This window comes from Pelodiscus sinensis, chromosome 15, assembly GCF_049634645.1.
Source record: "Pelodiscus sinensis isolate JC-2024 chromosome 15, ASM4963464v1, whole genome shotgun sequence".
NCBI lineage: Eukaryota > Metazoa > Chordata > Testudines > Trionychidae > Pelodiscus > Pelodiscus sinensis.
In genome coordinates this window covers 1202793-1228663 of record NC_134725.1, presented here as the reverse complement: position 1 = coordinate 1228663, position 25871 = coordinate 1202793, and the positions used below count along the sequence as shown (strand labels likewise).

Genomic DNA, 25871 nt, shown 5'->3' with positions numbered 1-25871 from the left:
GACTGTGTGAGATCAGGGTGCTACCCTGACCAGGGCACAAGGAGAGCATGAGGGTGAGTTAATTGTGGTGCCTACTGACAGTGTGGAAGCTTGTAGCAAGGAGGGAATGGATCCTACCCTTGTGTGTGCTGGGACAGGTAACCTTCATGGTACCAGTCTGGAAAGCTGCAAAGGGAAGTAGAATGCCTCTGACCTTGTACCTAGTGAGTCTGTTTGCCTGAAAGGGGGTTCTGTAGATGGGCCAGAGATGGTTCTGGGTGTAAGGGAAACTCAGGAGGAGTTGGTGTGCTAGACCAGGACTGAATCCTGCTTATTGGAACACAGGTTCTACACCTGCACCGTATCTGTATCACCATGTATTAATCAAGTCAACCAGAAATGGCTGAAACAACAACTGTAGTATTTTGTTAAATAAAAAAATGTAGAAAACAAGCATAAAATCCGGTTGTCACAAATGAAACCTGGTGTGAGGCCAGAACCCAAAATAGGAATAGTCTAAATAGTCCTACAGTCTTGATGTCCGGAGAAGAGAGGTAGGTGAACGTCTTCAGGCTGAGGAAAAGGAACAAGCGGAGATGGGACGGAGTTGTAGAGACCCAGGTAGGTAGACAATCTTCTTGCTTCTGGTCTTCTTTCTTCCTTTTCTATACTTGGCACGCCGTCCTGCATGTGGTGTGAGGATCAGAAGACGACATGGTACGTATGTGTGTGTGTGTATGACTGGTCCTGCTGCAAACTCCTAACTAAAAACAAATAAACCCTGTGCTAGCAGTCGTTACGGCTGTGAACCTGGATTGCTGCACCACAAAGGGCTGTCAGCAACCAGGCCGGTTTCTGCCCCAGATGGCCTACTAAGCCAAACAGCCTTCTAGCTGTCATTCTAGCACTGCTACGTTGTGCCGATGACACGCACACAGAGAGACCCGAGGGAACGGGTGAACACCCCTTATGAACCCTCTGGTTACCAGGCATATTAGAGTCATGTGACCCATTTTCCCACTTCTTCTCTTTCCTGCTCTTTTTCTGACAGGAGATGGTGACCAGGAGACTGGCCTTAAAGAGGAAATTAAAATGGAGAACAAAAAAAACGGGTGCTCCTTCCCCAACAGGTGGTGGCTTGGCAGAGCTATGCTTCTGTAGGGCCAGGTGAAGGTGAACTGTTGCTTAGAGAAGCTCCTAAGGAAGAGGATCCTCATGGCAAGGGTGCGATTTCAGGAGGGTAATGGGGGCAGCAGCTGTACACTCTGGGATGCAGCTTGCTTTTCATCCCATTCTCTGCACCCTAAGGGAGTGAGGGGAAAGTGAAGGGAGCTCACCAGCCAGGTGTGAGAGGAATGCATGGAATGCAAGCACTTCCCCTCACTCCCTTAGCGTCCGGGCAACGGGATGAAAAGCTAGTTGCGTCCCAGAGCACACGGCTGCTGCCCCCCTACCCTCCCGAAATGGCGCCCTTGCCTCATGGTGGTTTTTTCAGGCAGTTTGTTGTGGCTGAAGGGAGTAACAGCCAGAATTTTGCTATTAAAAGCAACTCCACTGTCTTAGGTTTAGCAAGATCCAGTGTGGACAGTTTTGAGGAGGTTTCAGAGGGGAATGAAAGTTGTTTCAGATGAAGTGGAAACAGCCAGAGAACTGGAACAGCCCTCTGATAACCAAGTGACTGGGTCTGACCAGCTTACTGGGAAGTCTGTGTTGTTGGGACAGGAATGTGTCCAGGTTGATTCTGTGAGGGGACAGTGTGTGTCTCGGGTTCAGAGGAAGGACTGTGTAGCTAAGTATGCAGAGCAGAACAGCAGTGTGGTTAATCCCTCTAGAATGCAGGAGATAGCAGGTAAATGCTGATCTCTGGACACTGTGGATACCAGTAATCTCTTAGGGGACTTAGCATCTGGTTCCAGGTGGAAACAGAGGTTGGTGATGGATGGACAAGAGATCTCTAAGTCTATCATGCTAGTGAAAATGGACTCTGTCTCTTTGAGACAGACCAACTTGGAAAATTAAGCTGAAAGCAGAGGAAAAGATTAGTGTCTGTGTTACTTGTTACTTGACTGACTGGGGGAGGAAAACTCCATGGCTATTGTGAGCAGAGAGGACACACCCAGCCAGCTCTTTGACTCTATTGAGCAAGGGAGATCAGGATTTGAGCCCACAGGGCACAGGGAGGAAGGAAAAAACTTGCTTTTGCAAAGGAAAGCTGCAAACTCACCCTGAAGTGCCAGAACTCCAATGGTATTGAGCCAAAGTGTGACCGACCGCCGCAGGTCCGCACTAGAGCGGGGGCCGCCGACGCCCCCTGGAGGCCGCCGGACGGACCGGCAGGCAGCCCTGAGAGCAGGGGAGAGCAGGCCAGGGAGGAAACCCCGCAGGGGGAGGGGCGGCTAACTCCCCGGCAGGGAAGGAGGGGCCAGGGACAGCCCCAGCTGAGGGGCGAGGAGCCCGAACGGCGTTCCGCACGGCCAGAGCCGCGCGGAACCAGCGTCAGGCCGGGACGCCCCGGCCGTGACGTCAACGGACGCCAGGACGCCCGGGGGGCGGAGCGGGCGCCCCTGACGTCATCACCCGGGCCGTTTGAAAAGCGGCCCGGTGGAGCAGGACGTGGCGGCACTCAGGGGAGCTGCCGCCACCACCGCCGCCCCAGCCGCCAAGGGGAACCCCCCCCCCCCGCGTTGGAGGAGAAGAGGGAACAACCCCGAACCCTCACGACGGCCGCAGGACGAGACCGGCGCCTCGGGCGGGGTAAGTGACTGCGGGACCCCCCCCGTCAGGGAGGAGGGTAGCGGGGAGTGGAAGCAGCCCGGGGCAGGGGCCTTCTGGCGCCCGTGGACAGGCGCGTTACGGGGATAGACCCCGTCTGTCGTGGGAGGAACGTCCACTTCGTTCTCCCCCCACTTAGGGCCCCGGGCTGGGACCCGGTGGAGAGGGCGGGCCCGGGTCCCCCACATCCCCCCTCCCTACCACGAGACCCCAACCCATGTAACCCCGCTGGGGTGACTAGATAAAAGGGCCAGGACCCTCTCACTTGGACTGCCCCGACGGGGGCCCGACCTACAGACGGGCTGCCGGGGGCGACCCCGTCTCCTCGCCTAGACCCCGGACAGACTGGTACCCCGGGATAGCACTGAGGAAACGGAACCACGAGTTCGCTGATCCCCGGTCCGGACTTGCGGCCGGGTGATCGCACTCAGACAGCTAGACGGCGGGTCCGCTGAACCCCCCTTACCCCTCCGGGGGGGGGGGGGGGGGCGTTCGCACCCACACGGGCCGTCACACAAAGGTTTGGCATGACAAAAAGAACTGGACATGAACAATTGCAATGAATTTGTTCTTATCGCTGATGTTAACTTTTGTAACTTATGTGCTGTTGATACCAAGAACTGTAAAATGTACAATGTGCATGATCTTTTGGAAAAATTCTGAAACCCGTTAAGAGTTGTACATAAAGATGTACTGCATGGTAAAAGACTTTGTGATACTGATATTTCATTGTTGATGCCTTTAACTCACATGAGAAAGGACATTCCAGAACTGATGTGCTGTATGGAAAGGGAAACTGAGGCACAACACCATTTTGTTTTCATGGATAAATGCCCAGATTCCTACACTATGGAGAATGTCAATATCTACATGAACTTGATATTAATTGGTTTCTTGACAGTTGCCAGAGCGTGTATGGATAAATTAACTATTTTCTTTAGCTCTGGGCAAGATCCCATAGGACACATGGGAATCATGCTACAAAAGCAGATCCAATCCACTGTTGTTCTTACCAAGTTTTACCTTGGGTTTATAAAAGAGTTCAATGATATTGTTGTCTCCAGGGTAAACCTCGCCTGTTTTAGACAAACATAGTTTTCATACACTGTTCCAGTTACACACTGATATTTCTAATATTGAGTTAGAACCCATAGTAACAGAGCCAAACATAGGAAGGCCCTGTGATGCCCTCAGTGACGTTACTGGCATCACTTCCTGCATCAATTTTGCATTGGGGGTGTCACATTATTGGATTTTAATATGAGTAGGCAGATCATTATTACACCCACTAGTGTGTGGTTGCCCCAAATTCTGTACAATGTGGGCCATGTGAGGTGTCAAATGAAAGCTTATGCTGTGCTGACTCGGTCTAAGCTACTCATGTACTTGTACAATCTGTGTGTGTAAAGTTATGAATACGGGCTTTGTATTGATATTTTAAAATGTTTTCTGCTGGGAGGGGCAGTTGCTCAATGCTGCATGGACAATGGCTCTTAACTGTCGTCAATTGACACTTGAGGGGCACAAGATGGCCCCTTGCTTGAGAAGGACACACCCGGGGACTCCATGGCTCCTTGCCTAAAAAGGGCAGAAACTGGTTTGTGGGTCATGTGATCAGCCCATTTTGGGAGGCACCAGCACCCAGGAGAAGAATGAATTTTCTGTTCGCATGGACAACATTATAAAAGTATCATGAAGGTGCCTCCATCTTGTCTTCACTACTGCTCTCCCCTCCAGAAGCACCACTGGTAAGGACAGAGGGTCTACGCCAGCCTCTTCTCCCCGGATCCAACTTATGCTGACGCCTGCAGGGTGCTCTGGACCGAGCTCCCGGCGGTCAGCGTGGGTGACCAGGACCGGCTAGAGCTGCCTCTCACTCTGGCCGAGTTCTCGGAAGCCCTCTGTCTCATGCCCACCAACAAAACCCCGGGAGTGGACGGGCTGACCGTGGAGTTCTACCGCGTGTTCTGGGACATCCTCGGCCCAGACCTCGTCACCGTCTGGGCTGAGTCCTTGGAGAGCGGGATCCTCCCTCTGTCATGCAGGCGAGCCGTGCTCACCTTGCTACTCAAGGGGGACCACCATGACCTTAGGAACTGACGTCCCATCTTGCTCCTCAGCACAGACTGTAAAGTCGTAGCCAAAGCAATCTTGCTGCGACTGCGGTCCGTGCTGGTGGACATGGTTCACCCCAAGCAGACCTACACTGTCCTGGGCCACAGCATCTTTGATAACTTGTACTTGGTCTGGGACCTCTTGGAGCTCAGGTGTAGGGACGGTCTTTCGTTTGACCTCCTGTCCCTGGATCAGTGGAATGTGTTCGACAGGATGGACCATGGGTATCTCCTGGGCACTCTGCAGGCTTTCAGCTTCAGGCCCCGTTTTGTCAGCTTTCTCCAGGTGCTGTACTCCTCTGCAGAGTGTTTGGTCAGGCTCAACTGGACCCTGACCGAGCCAGTCAGCTCCAGGTGGGGAGTACATCAAGGGTGTCCGCTGTCAGACCAGCTGTACACTCTGGTAATCAAGCCCTTCCTCTGAGTCCTCCGTCGGAGGTTGACGGCGTTGGTGCTTCGAGAGCTGGAGCTGCGGCTGGTCCTGTTGGCATACACCAATGACGTGCTCCTCGTGGTCCAGGACCCCGGCAACCTGGTGCGGGTGGAGGCCTGCCAAGCCATGTACTTGGTGGCCTCCTCCACCTGGGTCAAGAGCTCTGGCCTGGTGGCAGGCAGGCTCCTTCACACCTGCGCTTCAGGCCATCAGGTGGAGTGTGGGTCCTCTGCTCTCTCTCGGCATCTTTCTGTCCACCACACATCCCTCTCTGCCGGAGAACTAGCAGGATTTAGAGGCCAGGGTGGGTGAGCGGCTGTGGAGATGGACAGGACTGCTCTAGTGTCTCTCCCTGTGAGGGAGGATGCTGGTGCTGAATCAACTGGTCCTGTCCATGCTCTGGCACCGGCTCAACACCCTGAGCCTGGCCTCGGAGGTCCTGGCCCGGCTCCAGAGGCTAGCCCTGGAGTTCTTCTGGCCAGGACTGCACTGGGTCTCTGCAGTGGTCCTTTGTATCCCACTGGAGGGGGCGGGGGGGATGAGACACAACAGGGCCTGGTCTGCATGCGCAGCCAGGTCTGGACCTTCCACCTCCAGGCTCTGCAGAGACTCCTCTATAGTGTAGGTAGTCGGGCGTGGAGCATGTTGGCGCGTGCCTTCCTCCGCCACCTCCGAGGGCTCCAATATGACCGGCAGCTCTTTTTTTCTCCATAAAAGGGGTCCTTCCATGAGGGGGGAGTGGGTGGATCCCTGAGCGCTCACTCAGCGCATGGGGCTCTCCACCCCTCGAACCCCCCCTGCGCCTACTCCAGGAGGTGAAGGCGGTTTTGTCGCAGCCCGCTCTCAATTTTCTGCAGCAATCCCTGCGAGAGGGTACACTACACGCCCTTTGGCCCTTTTTCTCTAACCCCTGTTCCACGGTCCCCCCCAGCTTCCTCTGCAGCCGGTTTGCTTCTGAACCGCACCCAGGTGCCAACGGTACCATGCTTGTGCTCACGCTCCATTTCCTCACCCTCGTGTCCCACCCTGACACCAAGTGGCAGGACTACTTGACACCTGCCGAGGGTGGGGAATCCCAGTGGGCCAGTGTGTATTCTACCCTGATCCCATGGCCCATCGGGGACATGAGTTGGTGGCTCCTCCACGGAGCCGTGAGCATGGGTGTGTATCTGGAGCAGTTCACCCCTATCCCCAACACCTGCCCCTTCTGGGGTGTGAGGGAAAACCTGGCACACACCTATGTTGAGTGCACCAGGTTGCAGCCCCTATTCCGGCTCCTCCAGAACCTCTTATTGAGGTTCTGGCTGCACTTTTCCCCTCACCTTTTCCTTTACGTACACCCCATCTATGGCCCCACAAAGTCACGAGACCTCCTCGTCAACCTCCTCCTGGCCCTGGCGAAAGCTGCCATCTATAGTTTGGACATTAGGAGAAAGTTCCTAACTGTCAGGGTAGTCAAACACTGGAATAAATTGCCCAGGGAGGTTGTGGAATCTCCATCTGTGGAGATATTTAAGAGTAGGTTAGATAAATGAAACAAAAAAAGAAGAAGTAGGACCGCTAATTACTAAGGATGGAGTGGAGGTTAAGGATAATCTAGGAATGGCCCAATATCTAAACAAATACTTTGCTTCAGTATTTAATGAGGCTAATGAAGAGCTTAGGGATAATGGTAACATAACAAATGGGACTAAGGCTATGGAGATAGATATTACCATATCCGAGGTAAAAGCCAAACTTGAACAGCTTAATGGGAGTAAATCGGGGGGCCCAGATAATCTTCATCCAAGAATATTAAAGGAACTGGCACATGAAATTGCAAGTCCATTAGCAAAAATTTTTAATAAATCTCTAAACTCAGGGGTTGTACCACTTGACTAGAGAATTTCTAATACAGTTCCTATTTTTAAGAAAGGGAAAAAAAGCGACCCGGGTAACTATAGGCCTGTTAGTTTGACATCTGTAGTATGCAAGATCTTTGAAAAAATTTTGAAGGAGAAAGTAGTTAGAGACATTGAGGCTAATGGCAATTGGGACAAATTATAACATGGTTTTACAAAAGGTAGATCGTGCCAAACCAACCTGATCTCCTTTTTTGAGAAAGTAACAGATTTTTTAGATCAAGGAAATGCAGTGGATCTAATCTACCTCGACTTTAGTAAGGCATTTGATACAGTACCACATGGGGAATTATTGCTTAAATTGGAAAAGATAAGGATTAATATGAAAGTTGAGAGGTGGATAAGCAACAGGGATCAGTTTTGGGGCCAATTTTATTTAATCTTTTTATCGCTGACCTTGGCACCAAAAGTGGAAGTGTCCTGATAAAATTTGCGGATGACACAAAGTTGGGAGCTATTGCCAATTCAGAAAAGGATTGGGATATCATACAGGAAGATCTGGATGACCTTGTAAATTGGAGTGATAGCAACAGGATGAAATTTAATAGTGAGAAGTGTAAGGTTATTCATTTAGGGATTAATAACAAGAATTTTAGTCATAAGCTGGGGACACGTCAGTTGGAAGTAACGGAGGAGAACAAGGACCTTGGAGTCCTGGTTGATTATAGGATGACTATGAGCTGCCATTGTGACATGGCTGTGAAAAAGGCTAATACGGTCTTGGGATGTATTAGGCAAGGTATTTCCAGTAGGGATAAGGAGGTGTTAGTGCCATTATACAAGGCATTGGTGAGACCCCATTTGGAATACTGTGTGCAGTTCTGGTCTCCCATGTTTAAGAAGGATGAATTCAAACTGGAACAGGTACAAAGAAGGGCCACTAGGATGATCCGAGGAATGGAAAACCTGTCTTATGAAAGGAGACTCAAGGAGCTTGGCTTGTTTACCTTAACCAAAAGAAGGCTGAGGGGGGACATGATTGCACTTTTTAAATATATTAGAGGGATAAATACCAGGGAGGGAGAGGAATTATTTAAGCTTAATACCAATGTGGACACAAGAACAAATGGATATAAGCTGGCTAGTAGGAAGTTTAGACTTGAGATTAAACAAAGGTTTCTAACCATTAGAGGAGTGAGGTTCTGGAACGGCCTTCCAAGGGAAGTAGTGTGGGCAAAAGATCTATCTGGCTTCAAGATTAAGCTGGATGGGTTTATGAAGGGGATGGTTTGATGAGATAACATGATCTTGGTAACTAATTGACCATTCATTATCAGAGGTAAATAGGTCAATGGAGGGATGATAGGAGTTACTATAGAGAACTTTCTGGGTGTCTGGCTGGTGAGTCTTGCCCACATGCTCAGGGTTTAGCTGATCGCCATATTTGGGGTCGGGAAGGAATTTTCCTCCAGGGTAGATTGGCAGAGGCCCTGGAGGTTTGTCGCCTTCCTCTGTAGCATGGGGTACAGGTCACTGCTGGAGGATTCTCCGCATCTTGGGGTCTTCAAAGTATTTGAAGGCTTCAATATCTGAGATATAGGTGAGAGGATTATTCTAGGAGGGGGGTGGGTGAGATTCTGTGGCTTGCACTGTGCAGGGGGGCAGACTAGAATATCATAATGGTCCCTTCTGACCTTAAAGTCTATGAGTCTAAATGTCTATTAGGGATGGTCTAGACAGTATTTGGTCCTGCCATGAGGGCAGGGGATTGGACTTGGTGACCTCTCGAGGTCCCTTCCAGTCTTAGTATTCTATGATTCTATAATACCAGAAGGAGGATGTTGGACGAGGGGGTGCTCTGCGACTGTGGGACCTACTTCCGCTCCTCCCTGGTGTCACGCATCCCGGCAGAGTTCCTCTGAGCGGTGTCCGCTAGCTCTCTCAAGACCTTTGCGGAGCAGTGGGCGCTGTCTGAGGTTCTCTGTTTGTGGTCGCCATCCAGTTCCCCTGTTTTACACCTTTGACCAGCACCCCCTGACCCCGTGTTTCATTTGTTGTTCCAAGCAATCAGTTGAGTTCCAGGTCCAGTGGTCTCTCCCACAAGGCTGGGGGAGGGGCCTTTAGAAGTGGGCAGGCTTTGTGCCCAACCCTCCCAAGGACACAAATATTACCTCACTACATTAGTATTCAGGCATCAGTGGTTTGGCTAGGGATGCTGCTGGGGAGGGAGATCTCTTCCTTTTTCTCAATTTTGGAAGGCTTTTGAAAAAGGCCAGGTTCTGCCTTTCTGCCATGACCAGTAAGAGGGAATCAAGATAGGGTTACAGCCATCCTGCCCTTTATGCTCTCAGATGAGGGAGCAGAGGGAGCATACATGGCTCCTGTCACTCCAATTAAAAAACTCCTCCAATCTCGCATGTGCATGAAGCACAAGCACACCTACACTGACACATACTTGAAGAACATTGAGAGTTCCCACACTGACACATACTTGAAGAACATTGGGTTAGCCAAGATTGACTCATATAGGGCTCTACAAGGTGTTGCCAACCAGTATTCTCAGGATACAACTGGATGATCTCTTGCAAGTAGGTAGAGCACCCTGTGGGAATGTGCAATAATCCTGTCTTACAAAGCAACTGGCATTTCAGAAGGTGCAGGGAATCTGCATGGATTGCTCACCTGACTGTGAAGTCTCTGCAGCTCCTTCAGACTCTGCCTCAGCTTCCCCCTTTCTCCCTCCATTAACTCCCTCGGGGCTCTTGAGTCCTCACTTGTTTGCTTGATCTGTTCTTCTATGGCATCATCATTACTTCTCCGAAAACTCTGGCAGCAAAAGAGAAATGTTTCTTGCTCAGCTTTCATTTATAAGTTACAATTTGCATTAGTTCCGTACTGATGTGGGAACAGCTCTAAGAGAGACAGAGGAGCATGGGAATGTTACTTGGCAAGAGCTCTGATATTACAGTATACGTTCACATATATTTATATGGTGTCCAGAGGGTTCATAACACAGCTTGTCTGTCTGTGAGCATTTGTTTGACTGTGTTGGGCAGTTAGAAAAGAGCAGCAGTTTGAAAAATGTGATTTGGGAGTGCTTTGTTCCAGGTGGGCCTTTAGGGGCTGATTGGATTAGAGGCAAGGCTTTGAGACAGACCTAGCCAGTAGCCTTATAAAAAGGCAGCCAGAGCGAATGCAGTGCGCAGCCAACAGGGGAGTTTGCCTGGGAGTTTGCCCTGCAGAGAGCCCCATAATGTTTGGTGGTCTTTTTCTTGCATTTTGTTTCTCTCCTGCCCTTCAAGGGGCAATAAAAACAACTGAGTCATCTCTCTGAAGGAAGGCAAGTATGGATAATGATAGGTCTGCTGTTATGATGTGCACAGCAGGTGCCATCTTTGTCTTCCTCCCAGAAGATAGAAGGGATTTCATCTGCACTAAGTGCAAGCTGGTCGCCATATTGGAAGAAAAAATTAGAGGACTTGAGGCCCAAGTATCAACCCTATGTTCCATCAGAGAAGATGAAGACTTCCTGGATAGAAGGCAGCATTTAATCCTGCAGGCACAGCAGGCTGAAGAGCCAGCAAGGGCAATACAGGACGAGAAAGAAAACTGGCAGCATGTAATCTCCAGGAAAAGAAGACCAAGTCAGGTATCCCCAATTCCTGTAGAGGTTAGTAACTGCTTTCAGGCTCTCTCCACAGGCACTGGGGTGGAGAATGCTTTGGCAGCGACCTCTCAAGGAAGAAATCAGAAGGGAACACCATCCACCGGAAGGCATGGGATGCGTAGTCCTAGGGATTGGGGTTCCACAACCACCACCCCCAAGAGAAGAAGATGGGTGGTGGTGGTGGTCAGGGACTCCCTCCTAAGAGGGACAGAGTCATCCGAGGGACAGAGTCATCCATCTGCTATCCAGACCGGGAATCTCGAGAAGTTTGCTGCTTACCAGGAGCTAGAATTCAGGATGTGACCAAGAGACTGATCAAACATTTGACTCGCTACCCCTTCCTGCTTCTCCATGTAGGAACTAATGATACGGCCAAGAATGACCTTGAGCGGGTCACTGCAGATTATGTAGCACTGGGAAGAAGGATCAAGGAGTGTGAAGCACAAGTGGTGTTCTCATCCATCCTCCCTGTTGAAGGAAAAGGTCCAGGTAGGGATTGTCGAATCGTGGAAGTAAATGCGTAGTTGCGCAGGTGGTGTCGGAGAGAGGGCTTTGGTTTCTTCGACCATGGCACTCTGTTCCGGGCACAAGGATTGCTAGGCAGAGATGGGATCCACCTAACCAAGAGAGGAAAGAGCATCTTTGTGGGCAGGCTTGCAAACCTAGAGAGGAGGACTTTAAACTAGGTTCGTTGGGGGATGGTGACTTAAGCCCTGAGGTAAGTGGGATACCAGAAAGAAACACAAGGAGGAAGGAGCAACAAAGGAGGACCCCTGATTCGAATGGAGAAGGTAAGGCAATCAACTAGTTATCTAAGGTGTTTGTACACAAATGCAAGAAGCCTGGGAAACAAACAGGAAGAATTAGAAGCCCTGGCCCAGTCAAAGAACTATGATTTGATTGGAATAACGGAGACTTGGTGGGATGACTCGCATGACTGGAGCACTGTCATGGAAGGGTATAAACTGTTCAGGAAGAACAGGCAGGGGAGAAAAGGAGGAAGAGTTGCACTGTATGTAAGAGAGCAGTATGATTGCTCAGAGATCCAGTATACATAGGGAGAAAAGCCTGTGGAGAGTCTTTGGGTTAAGTTTAGAGGTGGGAACAACAGAGGCGATGTTGTGGTTGGTGTCTGCTCTAGACCACCATATCAGGTGGATGAGGTAGACAAGGCTTTCTTCAGACGGCTAAGAGAAGCTTCCAGATCACAGGCCCTGGTTCTCATGGGGGACTTTAATCACCCTGACATCTGTTGGGAGACCAATACAGTGGTACACAGACAATCAAGGAAGTTTTTTGAGAATGTTGCAGATAACTTCCTGGTACAAGTGCTGAAGAAACCAATCAGCGTATGGATGCTGAGGTGGCTGAAGTACACCCCGTCCCCCCACTCCAGCCGCCAGCCAGCCTCGACGGCTGGAGTTGTGTGAGTCTCCTGCAGGAAAACCACCGAATACCCCCCATCCCGAAGGAAGGAGAGCACCCGGCTCCTGCGGAGACCTGCCCTACAGCTCCGGGCATTTAATGTTGCAATATTAGTGTATTTCCTGGTGAGGGCTGGGGTGGACCCTCGCGGGGAGGGTAATCGTCGGCCTCTCGCAGACCCCGCAACAGACCGCTCCCCTACTTGAAGGTCAGGAAAGCATCACAAAATTTGCAGGTCCAGCCGTAGGCTGTGATGTCCTGCCTTTTGGTCCCTCTCCCCTCTTGCAAGAGGGTTCTCATTGCCTAGAGGACTGAGTGAAAGTCCCCCCAGTGTTGAATGGCGAGCTGCACCTTGTCCTTAGCCCCGCGGGTGTCTGCAAGGAACTGGCGCAGCTCAGCCCCCAGCGCCAAGGGGGTCGGGGTAGAGGGGTTTTCCTCCAGCTGGGCCTGCAAATGGACCTCGCAGGCCCCAGAGACAGGCAAGCAGTGTTCTGATCCCCCTGTGCAGCACAAAATGCTGTGGCGCCACGCTGCCTGTCCTTCGCGAAGGAGGGGGCAACGGAGGGAACAGGGCAGCCCCTAGGGAACTGGGGACATGAAAACCACCCCGAAGGCTGTTTGTAGTTAGTGGAAATGAGATGGCTCCCATGGGGGTGGCAATAGCAGTGGGATGTGGGGGCAGTGAAGGGGAAATAGACATTGTGGTGGGGACAGAGTAGGTTCGGGGTCAGATGTGTTGGAAACAGAAGTGGGGGTGGAGGTAATGGTGGGAACAGGGCCAGGTGTGGGAATGGAGGCAGGGCTGGGGACAGGATCATGAATGGGGTGGGATCAGGGCTGGGGCTATGGGCGGGAACGGGGGAAGGGTCAGGATGGGGAAGGGGACCAAGGCTTACAGTAGGGACTAGGGAATGGTCCCCCAGGTCGAGGCCACCGAGCTGGGGAGCCTCCAGAATGGGAACTGAGGGAACGGAGGTGGGGAGGGGGCCCATGCCGATGCTGGGCTCAGAGGGTTGGGCAGAGCGTATGACTGCAGCCACAGCATTGGTTGGCGGGATGTTACCTGTCGGGCCCCCAACAGGGAGGGAAGGTGACTGCCCCACCTCAGAGGTGGAGGAGGGGGCACCCACAAACCTGGGACCCTGCCGCTGCGTGACGGCCATCGCCCCTGAGGGCTTGGTGGCCTCATACGTGGCGCCCAAGACAGCCGGGCCAATGGGTGACACCAGGGGTGCCCCGAGGGTAAGGAAGGAGGCAACAGCTGGGGGCATGGGGGAGGTTGGAGGAGGGGGCGGTGCAATAGAGTTGCTGCCCAGACTGAGGCCCATTGGCAGAGGGTCGTCTTCCCCCTGAGCGAGCGGGGTCAGACCCAGGGCCTCGATCTCCTCAAAGATGGAACCAAAATCCATCCCCACGGCTGCAGAGTCCTCCCCGCCAGCCGCTGAGGCAACAATTACCTCAGTGGTGGTGACGGGGAGCACGGATGGTACAGGGGCTGGAGGAGCTCCACCTGAGGCCTCCTCAGGGGTGGACTCTGCAGGGGGGATGCTGCCATCCCCCCTTGCTGCCATGGCTTCCTCGGCCGGGATTTATGGAGGCGGGACCCGCTTGCTTGGTCGGGCATACCGGGGGGGGGGGGGGGGGTGTTTCCGGTGCCTGAGCAGAGCCATCGGTTGGAGGAGGGGTAGCCACAGAGGCCGGGGGGGCCTAGACACCTCCTCCGACTGGGACAGAGGGCAGTCCCTCCAGACTTGCCCTGTTGCCTGGCAGAGGAAACACTGGGCCTCCCCCGTGGAGTAGTGGGCCCAGTAGAGGGCCCCCTGGTAGGGCACCAGGAAGGACCCCTCTGGCGCCATCCTGTCATGCGCTGCTGACGGCATTTGTAGTTGTACCTGCTGGCTGAAGGATAATACATGATGGAGGGCGGGGTCCTTATAGCCCGGCGGGAGAGGGCTGATGGTGGAAATGGGCCTCCCCAGGGTGGAGAGGGCAGGCAATGGGAGGAAGGGCGGGATGGAGGTGAGAACCACACATACGCCCAGGTCCTTCAGTGGCTCGAGGGGCACATGCATGCCCCCAACTGCCAGGTTTCTCTCCACTGCCTCCTGGGCAGCGGCCTCCGAGGAAAGGAAGAACACAACCTTCCCATACATTTTAGAGGTCGCCACCACGGCTCCGGGCATTGGTGAGGGCAGTGGGGTCCTAATGTACATTTCGACGTGGGGACCAGGAGTCAGCGGACGCCGTGCCTTCTGGTCATGGTGGGGAAGGGATGGAGCTGGAGGTGGCGGTTGGGGCCGATTATGAGGCAGCACACGGGGGGGGGGGGCAACAGCGGCCACTGGGTATACGCTCTGGGGCCTGCAGATGGATCACCCCCAGAGCTGGTGGGGGGAACGGTAGGGAAAGAAAGGGTTGTGTTGGATGGCGAAGCTGCAGAAGGCAGGGAGGCCTTGGCCGCGGGAGGTTTGGGGACTGGGCCTTTGCCCTCCTTTTTCCCTGGCCCTTCTTGCTGGTTGAGGTGGAGGGCCCTCCCGAATTGTGGGGAGCATTGGCCATGGCAGCGGCAGAGCCTGGACTAGGGGGCAGGAGGTTGGCCACAGTGGTCTGCAGGATGGGTGGGGGTGCGGGGACTGTGGGGTTAGTGGTATCGGGGGCAGAGGCAGAGGCCTCCTCCATCCTGAGGGAAGGGTTGGAGGGGCACTGTGACGGGGCGGACAGGCCCCGCACTGATGAGCAGGGGATAGCCCAGGCCCAGCTGGCAGAGAAGGCCCCGCCCCTCCGACCCTGCTGGGCATGCTCCCAACAGCGGCCGGGTATAAAGGCCGAAGGAGCCCGGCAGGCAGGGAGGCCCCTGGGCGAAGGAGGAGACCAGGCTGGGCCAGTATTCTTGCAGCCGCTGGGTCCAGAGTCGCCGGACCCTGACACGGAGGACGCAGCTGCTGACCCAGGGCGGCAGGAGCGCGCCCACAACCCCGACAGGTACTGCCTTGGGGGCGAAGGGGCCCGGGGGGAACCAGGGCGTGGTAGGAAGCAGCCCAGGGCAAAGGATACAAAGTTCGGCTCGGCGTGTATCGGCCGGATCCCCCGCCGAGCCGGCAGGAGCCATAGACCCTGCCTAAAGGGCCCTGGGCTGGGACCCGGTGGAGAGGGAGGGCCCGGGTCCCCCTACCACCCATTTTCCCTTCCCTGGACAAACAAACCCCGGGCCAGGAGAGGCTTCTCGGAGCGGCTAGGCCTCTAGTACCGTATATGCCCTGATAGAAGGGCCTGAACTTTGCATTGAGATGCTGGGTACCGTATATGCCCTGATAGAGGGGCCGGGACTTATACATTGGGACTTTGGGGTACGGGGTAGGCCCATTAGGAGGGGGCTGAAACCCCGGGCGGGGGCATACCCCGTGACAGGCACAGACAGCAGGGAAGGGGGGTAAAGGTTAACTCCTCCTCCTTGCTGCCACTTAGCAGGCAACGGAGGGGCGGCAGGGAGCACACTACAGCAAGCTAACCCAGGGCAGGGGCGGGACACGCAAGGGAAGTGTGCGGAGCTCGGGTGAAGCAGGCAAGCAAACAAACTCTGGGGCTGGGTGGGGCAGATGAGCAAACTCAGGGAGGAAGGGAGAAAAACTGGGGCAGGAAGCAGGGAAGGAGGCAAGCTGCTGTGGGGGGGGGCAAGGCAGGGTGATCAGGGGTAAGGGGTGACCCCCAGACAAACGCAGCTGAGGGAGGGGGGCCAAGTCCAATGGGGTGGCGGGAGCACGCCCATGAGCGCTTGTGGGGGCTCAGTCCTCGTCCGCTGCTGCAAAGAGTCCCAGGTGGAAAATGGGGTGAGTGGCTAGCCCCGCTGAGGGGTAAGGACCTCTGGGTGGTGGTGGGTCCTCTTCACCTCTCCCTCCGGGAGCGGGGGAGGGCAGAGGGCAGGCTGGTAGCCCCCCCACCCCACCCACACCCACCCACCAGCAAGCTGTGGGTGGTGGCAGCAGTCCAGGGAGGAAGAGGCCGAGTAACAGCAGGCAGGCAGCCACAAGAGGGCTCCCAGTAGCAGCAGCAGGCAGGCAGGCAGGGCAGGGGAGAGAGGGAGGGAGGGAAGGGTGCTCTGGAGCACAGGAAAGGAGAGGAGCAACAGCCACACCCTGCTCCTCCTTCTCTGTAGCGGGGCACTGAGTGGGCGCCCACTGACCCAGAGGTGGAGGAACTCCTCCAGACTGCCTAACCGGCTACGAAGGCACAGGAAGAAACCATCCCGATGCGCAGGCGACCAGATTAAGCTCACCAAGGATTTCCTTGGTAAGCCAAACACAAAAAGGAAGCTTACAAGAAGTGGAAACTTGGACAGATGACTAGGGAGAAGTATAAATATATTGCTTGAGAATGCAGGGGAGTGATGAGGAAGGCCAAAGCACAATTGGAATTGCAGCTGGCAAGGGATGTGAAGGGGAACAAGAAAGGTTTCTACAGGCATGTTAACAAGAAGAGGGTGATCAGAGAGGGTGTGGGGCCCTTACTGGTTGAGGGAGGTAACCTAGTGACAGATGATGTGGGGAAAGCTGAAGTACTCAATGCTTTCTTTGCCTCTGTATTCACGGACAAGGTCAGCTCCCAGACTAATGCACTAGGCAACGCAGCGTGGGAAGGAGGTGGGCAGCCCTCGGTTGAGAGAGAACAGGTTAAGAACTATTTAGAAGAGCTAAACGTACACAAATCCATGGGGCCAGATTTAATGCATCCGAGGGTACTGAGGGAGTTGGCAAATGTCATTGCAGAGCCTTTGGCCATTATCTTTGAAAAGTCGTGGAGATCGGGAGAGATCCTGGATGATTGGAAAAAGGCAAATGTAGTGCCCATCTTCAAAAAAGGGGAGGAGGATAATCCAGGGAACTACAGACCAGTCAGCCTTACCTCAGTCCCCGGAAAAATCATGGAGGGGATCCTCAAGGAATCCATTTTGAAGTACTTGGAAGAGGGGAATGTGATCGGGAATAGTCAACATGGATTCACCAGGGGCAAGTCGTGCCTGACCAATCTGATTAGCTTCTATGATGAGGTAACTGGCTCGGTGGACATGGGAAAGTCAGTGGATGTGACATACCTTGACTATCGCAAAGCTTTTAATAACGGTCTCCCACAATAGTCTTGCCAGCAAGTTAAGGGAATATGGATTGGATACCTGGACTGTAAGATGGATAGAAAGATGGCTAGACTGTCAGGCCCAACAGGTAGTGATCAACGGCTCGATGTCAGGATGGCGGTCGGTTTCTAGCGGAGTGCCCCAAGGATCGGTTCTAGGACCGGTTTTGTTCAATATCTTTATTAATGACCTGGATGCGGGGATGGATTGCACCCTCAGCAAGTTTGCGGATGACACTAAGCCAGGGGGAGAGGTACATATGTTGGAGGTGTAGCAGAGTCAATCCCACTCCTGGGCCCCTGGTCAGGCCACTGTCCCACAATTTAGGAGTTGCAGTATAAGATTCACTTGCCTCGTTTTGGTGTTTGGCCTGTCCCTGCAGCCTTTATCAGGGCTGCTGCTGCTGCTGCTCTACTTGGCTCCTCCGGTCTCCTTATCAGTTGTCTTTCTCCACACCTCTCCTTCACTCTCTAAACTCCTTCTCAATGCTCTCCCCCCTCCCCCCGCAGGGAGGGTTTTTAAAAGAGGCCTAGTGGCAGCCCCAATCACCTTGGACCTTAATTGATTTCCAGCCACCCTGTCTCAGCTGCCCCATATCAGCCAGGATTGCTGCCTCTTTCTGCAAGAGCTGCCTCTCTTCCCTTCCATCAAGCCCTTTAACCTGCTCTATCCCACCTGCTTTGTCACACATCCCCCTCCCCTGCTCAACACTATGGGGTTGGGCTACTTGGGACGGCAGGCACTGCACCCTCGATAAGCCGTCGGCGTTGCCGTGCTTGGCTCCAGCCCTATGCTTTACTTGGAAGTGGAATGGTTGTAGGGACAGGAACCACCGCGTTATTCTTGCATTCCTGTCCTTATTCCGGTGCATCCACTGCAGGGGTGCGTGGTCTGTGATGAGGGTGAATTGTCATCCGAGCAGGTAGTATCGTAGGCTCTCCATGGCCCACTTCACTGAGAGGCATTCCTTCTCCACGATGGCGTAGTTTCTTTCCCTTGGGAGGAGCTTCCGGCTTAGGTATAGTACAGGATGCTCTTCTTCCCCGACCATTCGGGACAATACTGCACCCAACCCGACTTCAGAGGCGTCGGTCTGTAGTAAGAACTCCCTCTCAAAATCTGGGGCTATGAGCACTGGGTCACTGCACGGGGCTGATTTTAAGTTGTTGAATGCATCCTCTGCTGCTGGGGTCCATTTCACCACATCTGGGCCCCGGGCTCTCGTTAAGTCTGTCAGGGGACATGGCCGGGAAGCAAAGTGGGGGATAAACCTCCGGTAATACCCTACTAGTCCCAAGAATGCCCAGACCTGTTTCTTTTGTACAGGCCGGGGCGAGTTCTGTATTGCAGCCACTTTATTCAACTGGGGCCTCACTAAGCCTCTCCCTACTATGTACCCCAGGTATTTGGCCTCTGCTAGTCCTATTGCACGTTTGGCCAGGTTTGCGGTTAGGCCAGCTTCCCTTAAGGTATCCAATACGGCGCCACCTTCTCCAAATGTGTGTCCCAGTCCAGGGTGTGGATGATGACATCATCAAGATAAGCAGCCGTATATGCATGGTGAGGGCGCAGTAGCTTGTCCATAAGTCGCTGGAAAGTTGCAGGGGCCCCATGTAGCCCAAACGGGAGGACGGTGTACTGATATAGGCCCTCGGGGGTGGCAAAGGCTGTCTTCTCTCTGGCTTCCCTGGCCAAGGGAATTTGCCAGTACCCCTTGGTCAGGTCGAGGGTGGACAAAAACCGAGCCTTTCCCAGCTGATCAATGAGCTCATCTATTCGTGGCATGGGGTATGCATCAAACTTTGACACCTCATTCAACTTCTGGAAATCATTGTAAAAATGGAGGCTGCCGTCAGGTTTAGGCACTAAGACAATGGGGCTGGACCATTGGCTGTGGGACTCCTCAATGACTCTTAGTTCCAGCATTTTTCTTACTACTTTTTGTACCTCCTTTCGCTTTGCTTCTGGAATTCAGTAGGGCCTAATGCTCACTTTTAGACCTGGGTCTGTGATTATGTGGTGCTCGACTTCAGTGGTCCAGCCAGCCTCTGTTGAGAAAACATCTGTGTTGCTCCAGCATCGCAAGAACCTCTGTCCTCTGGCCCAGGGTTAATCCTGGGGAGATCCCCACCTGTCCCTGGTGGCTTTCATCTGGTATTGCTGCCCCCAGGGTGGCCAGCTCCACCTCCCTGTCTTGCCATGGTTTCAGCAGGTTAACATGGTAAATTTGTTCAAGTTTCCAGCGACCAGGTTTCAAGTGCGGCCAGGGCCCATGAAGCTGGCATTCGGAGCAAGAGACACAATACCGCCGGACCTCCATATATACCCCGGGCCAATAGAACCTTCGTAAAATCCGATCTAGGGTCTCTTCAACTCCTAGGTGACCCCCAAATAAATGACTGTGTGCTAGATCCAGCATGGCTCGCCGGTGATTCTGAGGCACCAAGAGCTGTTCCACCTCCTGTCCCTGGCCTGGCAACGCTCGATATAGTATATCCCCCTTGATAATATAATAGGGTCTATCGAGTCGTCCTTCTACGGGGTTCCCGTTTATTTCAACTACCTCTTTACGAATGTTCTGATACAACAGGTTGTTGGCCTGGTTGGTCCTGTCCAAAATTTTCCAGTGAGGGTCCTACCTGCCTGGGCTCTGGGGAACCTCCAGCCCCTTCCAAACCAGGGGGCCCTGCTGAGCTAGGCCCAGCCTCAGGCTCGTCTACCTCTTGCAGTGCTCCATTATCGGTTGGCTCAGTTTCCCCACCGGCCAGGGCCTGCCTGAGGTTCTGGGTCAGGATTCGAGTGCCCAGTTTCTTGGCTGCCCTCCTTTCCTACCTTGATTTCCGGGGTTTCCCAGGCTCAGAAAATAGGTCCTGGGAAAATTCATGAAAGCTTGGGAGGGGGCTCTCTTCCTTCCCCTCAATTATAGGGAGCAGGTCACTAAACCCAGGGAAGTCCCGCCCGATCACAACTGGGTATGGGAGCCTCAGAACCACCCCCGCTGCAACGCTTGTGACATTCCCCTGGACCTCTATTTGTACAGGGACAACAGGGTAATAATTGACATCACCAGGGACACAGGAGATCCCTGTGCGCTTGGCATGGGTCAGCTGATCTGGTTCCATCAGCTGCCGAGACCAACGTAACGGCGCTCCTTGAGTCCACTAGGGCCATGGTTTCTACCCCGTTCACCTTAACGGGTCGGGTGTACAGATGGGGGGGGGGGCCATTGCTATGCCTGCCAAATTTATGAGACTGTAGGGGCCTCCCAGGTCCCCCAGGTCACACTGCATGGGTTCTGTCGGGTTTGGACAGTGTGCCGCTATATGCCCCGCATGCATAGCATCAATACCTTGCATGGGGCACCCCCCTATTTCTTGGGCTACTGGGTCTTACCCCCCCCGACCTTCCTGCCCCCGGTCCCCAAGTCTCTTCGTGGCCTCTGGCCGCTCTTCTGTCTCCCTCTTCCCCGACCAAGTCTTACTCGAGGGTTCAGAGCCATGGGCCTTTGAGGCTAGTCAAACTCTCTTATCCCTCCGGCCTTCTTTGCTGAGGGGTGGCAAGAGTCCTTTAGCCGTTAATTGTCTTTCCACGAGGGCTACCATCTCATCATATGAAGAGGGGTCATTCTGGCTGACCCAGACTCGCAGATCGGGTAGGCCCCTCATAAACCAGTCCAGGACAACAATTTCCATGATCTTCTCCAGGCTGTGGAGGAACATAAGCTTTCGTGGGCAAAGACCCACTTCATCAGATGCACTCCTCGTCGCTTTTGCAGATTCAGACTAACACGGCTACCCCTCTGATACTTGACTCCAGGCTGTGGGTCTCCAGCTGCAACCATTTTCAGGTCAAGTGGATCAGGTCAAAGAGTTGTGACCTTGGTGCTCTTCCCTCCCTGTATTGCCACTCATGGAATCTCTGAGCTCTGACAGGAGTGGTTACTCCCGACCTGGCGAGGATCTCAGCCTTCAGCTGGGGATATTCAGTGGCAGCCTCCTCAGGCATGTCGAAAGAGGCCTTCTGGGCCTCACCACACAGAAATGGAGCCAGGATGCTGGCCCACTGGGCTCGGGGCCAGTCTTCCCACAGGGCTGTCCTCTCAAAGGCCAGGAGGTACACCTCCACATCGTCCTCCCTGGTCGTTTTCTGGAGGAAACTGCTGGCCCATAGGGACCATGCTCCATCTGGGCCATGCACCTGAGTGGACAGAACCTTCAGCTGCATTATTACCTCCTGTAAGGTGGCTCGATCCTGGGCAGCCTGGCTCATCAGTAGCTGGTTTGTTTCCTGTTGTAGTTGCACTGACTCCTGCTGGGCAGCCACTTGTAGCTTCTTGCTGTGCTGCAGTGGCTTGTATGAGGGCCTTGACTACATCCTCCATATTGTTTTCCTCCTGTCTTACTAGGATGGCCTAACCTGCCCTGGGTGGGTCGGCTGCAAGGTCTCACTGCAGCGAAACGATCCCACTTCTGGCACCACATGTGACAGAGTCAATCCCACTCCTGGGCCCCTAGCCCCTGGTCAGGCCACTGTCCCACAATTTAGGAGTTGCAGTATAAGATTCACTCGCCTCGTTTTGGTGTTTGGCCTGTCCCTGCAGCCTTTATCAGGGCTGCTGCTGCTGCTGCTGCTCTACTTGGCTCCTCCGGTCTCCTTATCAGTTGTCTTTCTCCACACTCCAAACCTCTCCTTCACTCTCCAAACTCCTTGTCAAAGCTCCAAACTTCTTCTCAATGCTCTCCCCCTGCAGGGAGGGTTTTTAAAAGAGGCCTAGTGGCAGCCCCAATCACCTTGGACCTTAATTGATTTCCAGCCGCCCTGTCTCAGCTGCCCCTAATCAGCCAGGATTGCTGCCTCTTTCTGCAAGAGCTGCCTCTCTTCCCTTCCATCAAGCCCTTTAACCTGCTCTATCCCACCTGCTCTGTCACAGAGGGTAGGGATAAGGTCCAGACTGACCTAGACAAATTGGAGGATTGGGCCAAAAGAAATCTGATGGGGTTAAACAAGGACAAGTGCAGAGTCCTGCACTTGGGACAGAAGAATCCCAAGCATTGGTACAGGCTGGGGACCGACTGGCTAGGTAGCAGTTCTGCAGAAAAGGACCTGGGGGTTACAGTGGATGAGAAGCTGGATATGAGTCAACAGTGTGTCCTTGTAGCCAAGAAGGCTAATGGCATATTAGGATGCATTAAGAGGAGCATTGCCAGCAGATCCAGAGATGTGATTATTCCCCTTTATTCGGCTTTGGTGAGGCCACATCTGGAGTATTGTGTCCAGTTCTGGGCCCCCCCACTACAAAAAGGATGTGGACGCATTGGAGAGGGTCCAGCGGAGGGCAACCAAAATGATTAGGGGGCTGGAGCATATGACTTATGAGGAGAGGCTGAGGGACTTGGGTCTATTTAGTCTGCAGAAGCGAAGAGTGAGGGGGGATTTGATAGCAGCCTTCAACTTCCTGAAGGGAGGTTCCAAAGAGGATGGAGAGAGGCTGTTCTCAGTAGTGAGGGATGGCAGAACAAGGAGCAATGGTCTCAAATTACTGTCGGGGAGGCATAGGTTGGATATTAGGAAACAAAACTATTTCCCTAGGAGGGTGGTGAAGCACTGGAATGGGTTACCTAGGGAAGTAGTGGAGTCTCCATCCCTAGAGGATTTGAAGTCCCAGCTTGACAAAGCCCTGGCTGGGATGATTGAGTTGGGGTTGGTCTTGCTTTGGACAGGGGGCTGGACTCGATGACCTCCTGAGGTCTCTTCCAGCCCTAGGATTCTATGAAATACACAGCAATGATGAACACACCCAGCCTCTATGCCTGGCTAGAAAGAACACATGCAAGTTACTTACCTTAGCACAAAGATATACACACACTCCCCATTCTATAACCCCCTGCCTTCATCTTTGAGTACAACCCAGCTCTAATATTTAACTCTTTATACACTTATTCCTAATCAGGTTTCAGTGTTTAGGCCTATATACATTATCTCCTTTCTTCCTTGAATAAATACAATCTTGTATGCTTCTTCAACCTTTTACAATTCAATCCCAACTCCTACAGCTATTGAAACTGGTTGGTGAGGATTCCTACTGAGGCTTACATGCATGCGTAGTCTGCTAGCTTATTTTTGGATGTGCCATTCCAGAATGGAGCTGCCCTCAGTTTGGCTATTTTCTTGTGGGGAACACACAAGTCTTGAGGATGAAGCAAATGGAGGGCCAAGATTGTTAAGCCTTTAACAAAGACTCAGAATCATTTCCCCACTACTTTTACTCTGTCATGGAGGTTGTCCCAGTCCTCCAAAGAGGATCTGCAGGTCTCCTCCAGCATGATTCCATGTAATTGTAAAGAAATAAAAAGTGATGGAATGGAGAAGACAGAGTCCGTTTGGGCAAAAATCACATTGGGGAAGAAAACTATCAGATCCTCCCCTGGGATAGTGCTTGGGGTGTGTTATAGACCACCGGGATCCAATTTGGATATGGATAGACACCTCTTTAATGTTTTTAATGAAGTAAATACTCATGGAAACTGTGTAATCATGGGAGATTTCAACTTTCCAGATATAGACTGGAGAACAAGTGCTAGTAATAATAATAGGGCTCAGATTTTCCTAGATGTGATAGCTGATGAATTCCTTCATCAAGTAGTTGCTGAACCAACAAGGGGGGATGCTATTTTAGATTTGGTTTTGGTGAGTAGCTCGAGTGATCATGAGCTAATTCAGTTCAAATTAAATGGAAGGATAAACAAAAATAAATCTGAGACTAGGGTTTTTGATTTCAAAAGGGCTAACTTTAGTAAATTAAGGAAATTAGTTAGGGGAGTTGATTGGACTAAAGAAATTATGGATCTTGAGGTGGAGGAGGCCTGGAATTATTTTAAGTTAAAGTTGCAGAAGCTGTCAGAAGCCTGTATCCCTAGAAAAGGGAAAAAATGTATAGGCAGGTGTGTTAGACCAAGCTGGATGAGCAAGCATCTCAGAGAGGTGATTAAGAAAAAGCAGAAAGCATATAAGGAGTGGAAAATGGGAGGGATCAGTAAAGAAAGGTACCTTATTGAGGTTAGAGCATGTAGGGATAAAGTGAGAGGCTAAAAGTCAGGTAGAGTTGGACCTTGCAAAGGGAATTAAAACCAATAGTAAAAGGTTTTATAGCCATATAAATAGGAAAAAAACAAAAAAAGAAGAAGTAGGACCGCTAATTACAAAGGATGGAGTGGAGGTTAAGGATAATCTAGGAATGGCCCAATATCTTAACAAATACTTTGCTTCAGTCTTTAATGATGCTAATGAAGAGCTAAGGGTATATCTACACTACAACGTTAATTCGAACTAACTTAGTTCGAATTAGTTAATTCAAACTAAGCTAATTTGAACTAACGGATCCAGACTAAAAAACTAGTTCGAATTAGCGTTTTGCTAATTCGAACTAGCATGTCCACATTAAGTGGACCCTGAACCAGGCTTAAGGATGGCCGGAAGCAGTGCCGGCAGGGCATCAGAGAAGAACTTAGAGTGTGGAGATGCTTTCTCAGGCTAGCTGAGGGCTGTGCTTAAAGGGTCCCGACCCCCACCCCGGACAGACAGTTCTCAGGAGTGCCCCGCTTGCAAAGCAGTCCTGGCTTGGAGTGCCCGGACTACCCACACTGGGCACATCACAGCACTCGGCCATCAGCCCGGCTGCACTTGCCGCAGGCTGCGATCTGGGGAGAGGGGGCAATTGGGGGGCTGCAGGAGAGATTCCACCCCCAGAAGCCCGCAGAGCCAGCCCAGTCCTCCCCATCTGGGGCTCGTGCCCCATTCCTCCCTCACCTCCTTCCACTTACCCTTCCCTAGCCCCTCTTCTTGATGTACAAAATAAAGATAACGTGTCTTCCAAAATGGAATCTCTCTTTATTGAACAAAACTGGGGGAGACTGGGAAAAGGAGGTGGGAGAGGGGAAGAGAGAGGCTGGGAGAGGGGAGGGCAACTAAAATGATCAGGGGTTGGGAACAGGTCCCATATGAAGAGAGGCTAAAGAGACTGGGACTTTTCAGCTTAGAAAAGAGGAGACTGAGGGGGGATATGACAGAGGTCTCTAAAAGCATGAGTGGGGTGGAGAGGGTGCATTCAGAAAAGTTCTTCATGAGCTCCCATAAAGAAGGACTAGAGGACACCAAAGGAAAGGAATGGGTAGCAGGCTTCAAACTAGTAACAGAAAGTTGTTCTTCACAAAGCAAAGAGTCAACCTGTGGAACTCCTTGCTGCAGGAGGCTGTGAAGGCTACAACTAGAACAGAGTTTAAAGGGAAGTGAGATCAAGTCATGGAGGCTGGGTCCATGGAGTGGTATTAGCCAGGGGGTAGGAGTGGTGTCCCTGCCCAAGGTTTGTGGAAGGCTGGAGATGGATGGCACGAGACAAATGGCTTGGTCACTGTCTTCGGTCCATCCCCTCCAGGGTCCCTAGGGTTGGCCGCTGTCGGCAGACAGGTTACTGGGCTAGATAGACCATTGGTCTGACCCAGGACGGCCATTGTAA

At 52.6% G+C, this 25871-nt stretch overlaps 1 protein-coding gene across 1 annotated transcript in view; it reads right to left on the bottom strand.

Annotated features, from left to right (window-relative positions):
- Nucleotides 1–25871, bottom strand: part of LOC112547596 (BICD family-like cargo adapter 1) — a 281178-nt gene that overhangs the window by 106261 nt on the left and 149046 nt on the right. The window contains exon 8 of the mRNA XM_075897779.1: nt 9822–9965. Within this exon, the coding sequence (XP_075753894.1) occupies nt 9822–9965 (144 nt within the window). The remainder of the gene's footprint in view (nt 1–9821; nt 9966–25871) is intronic.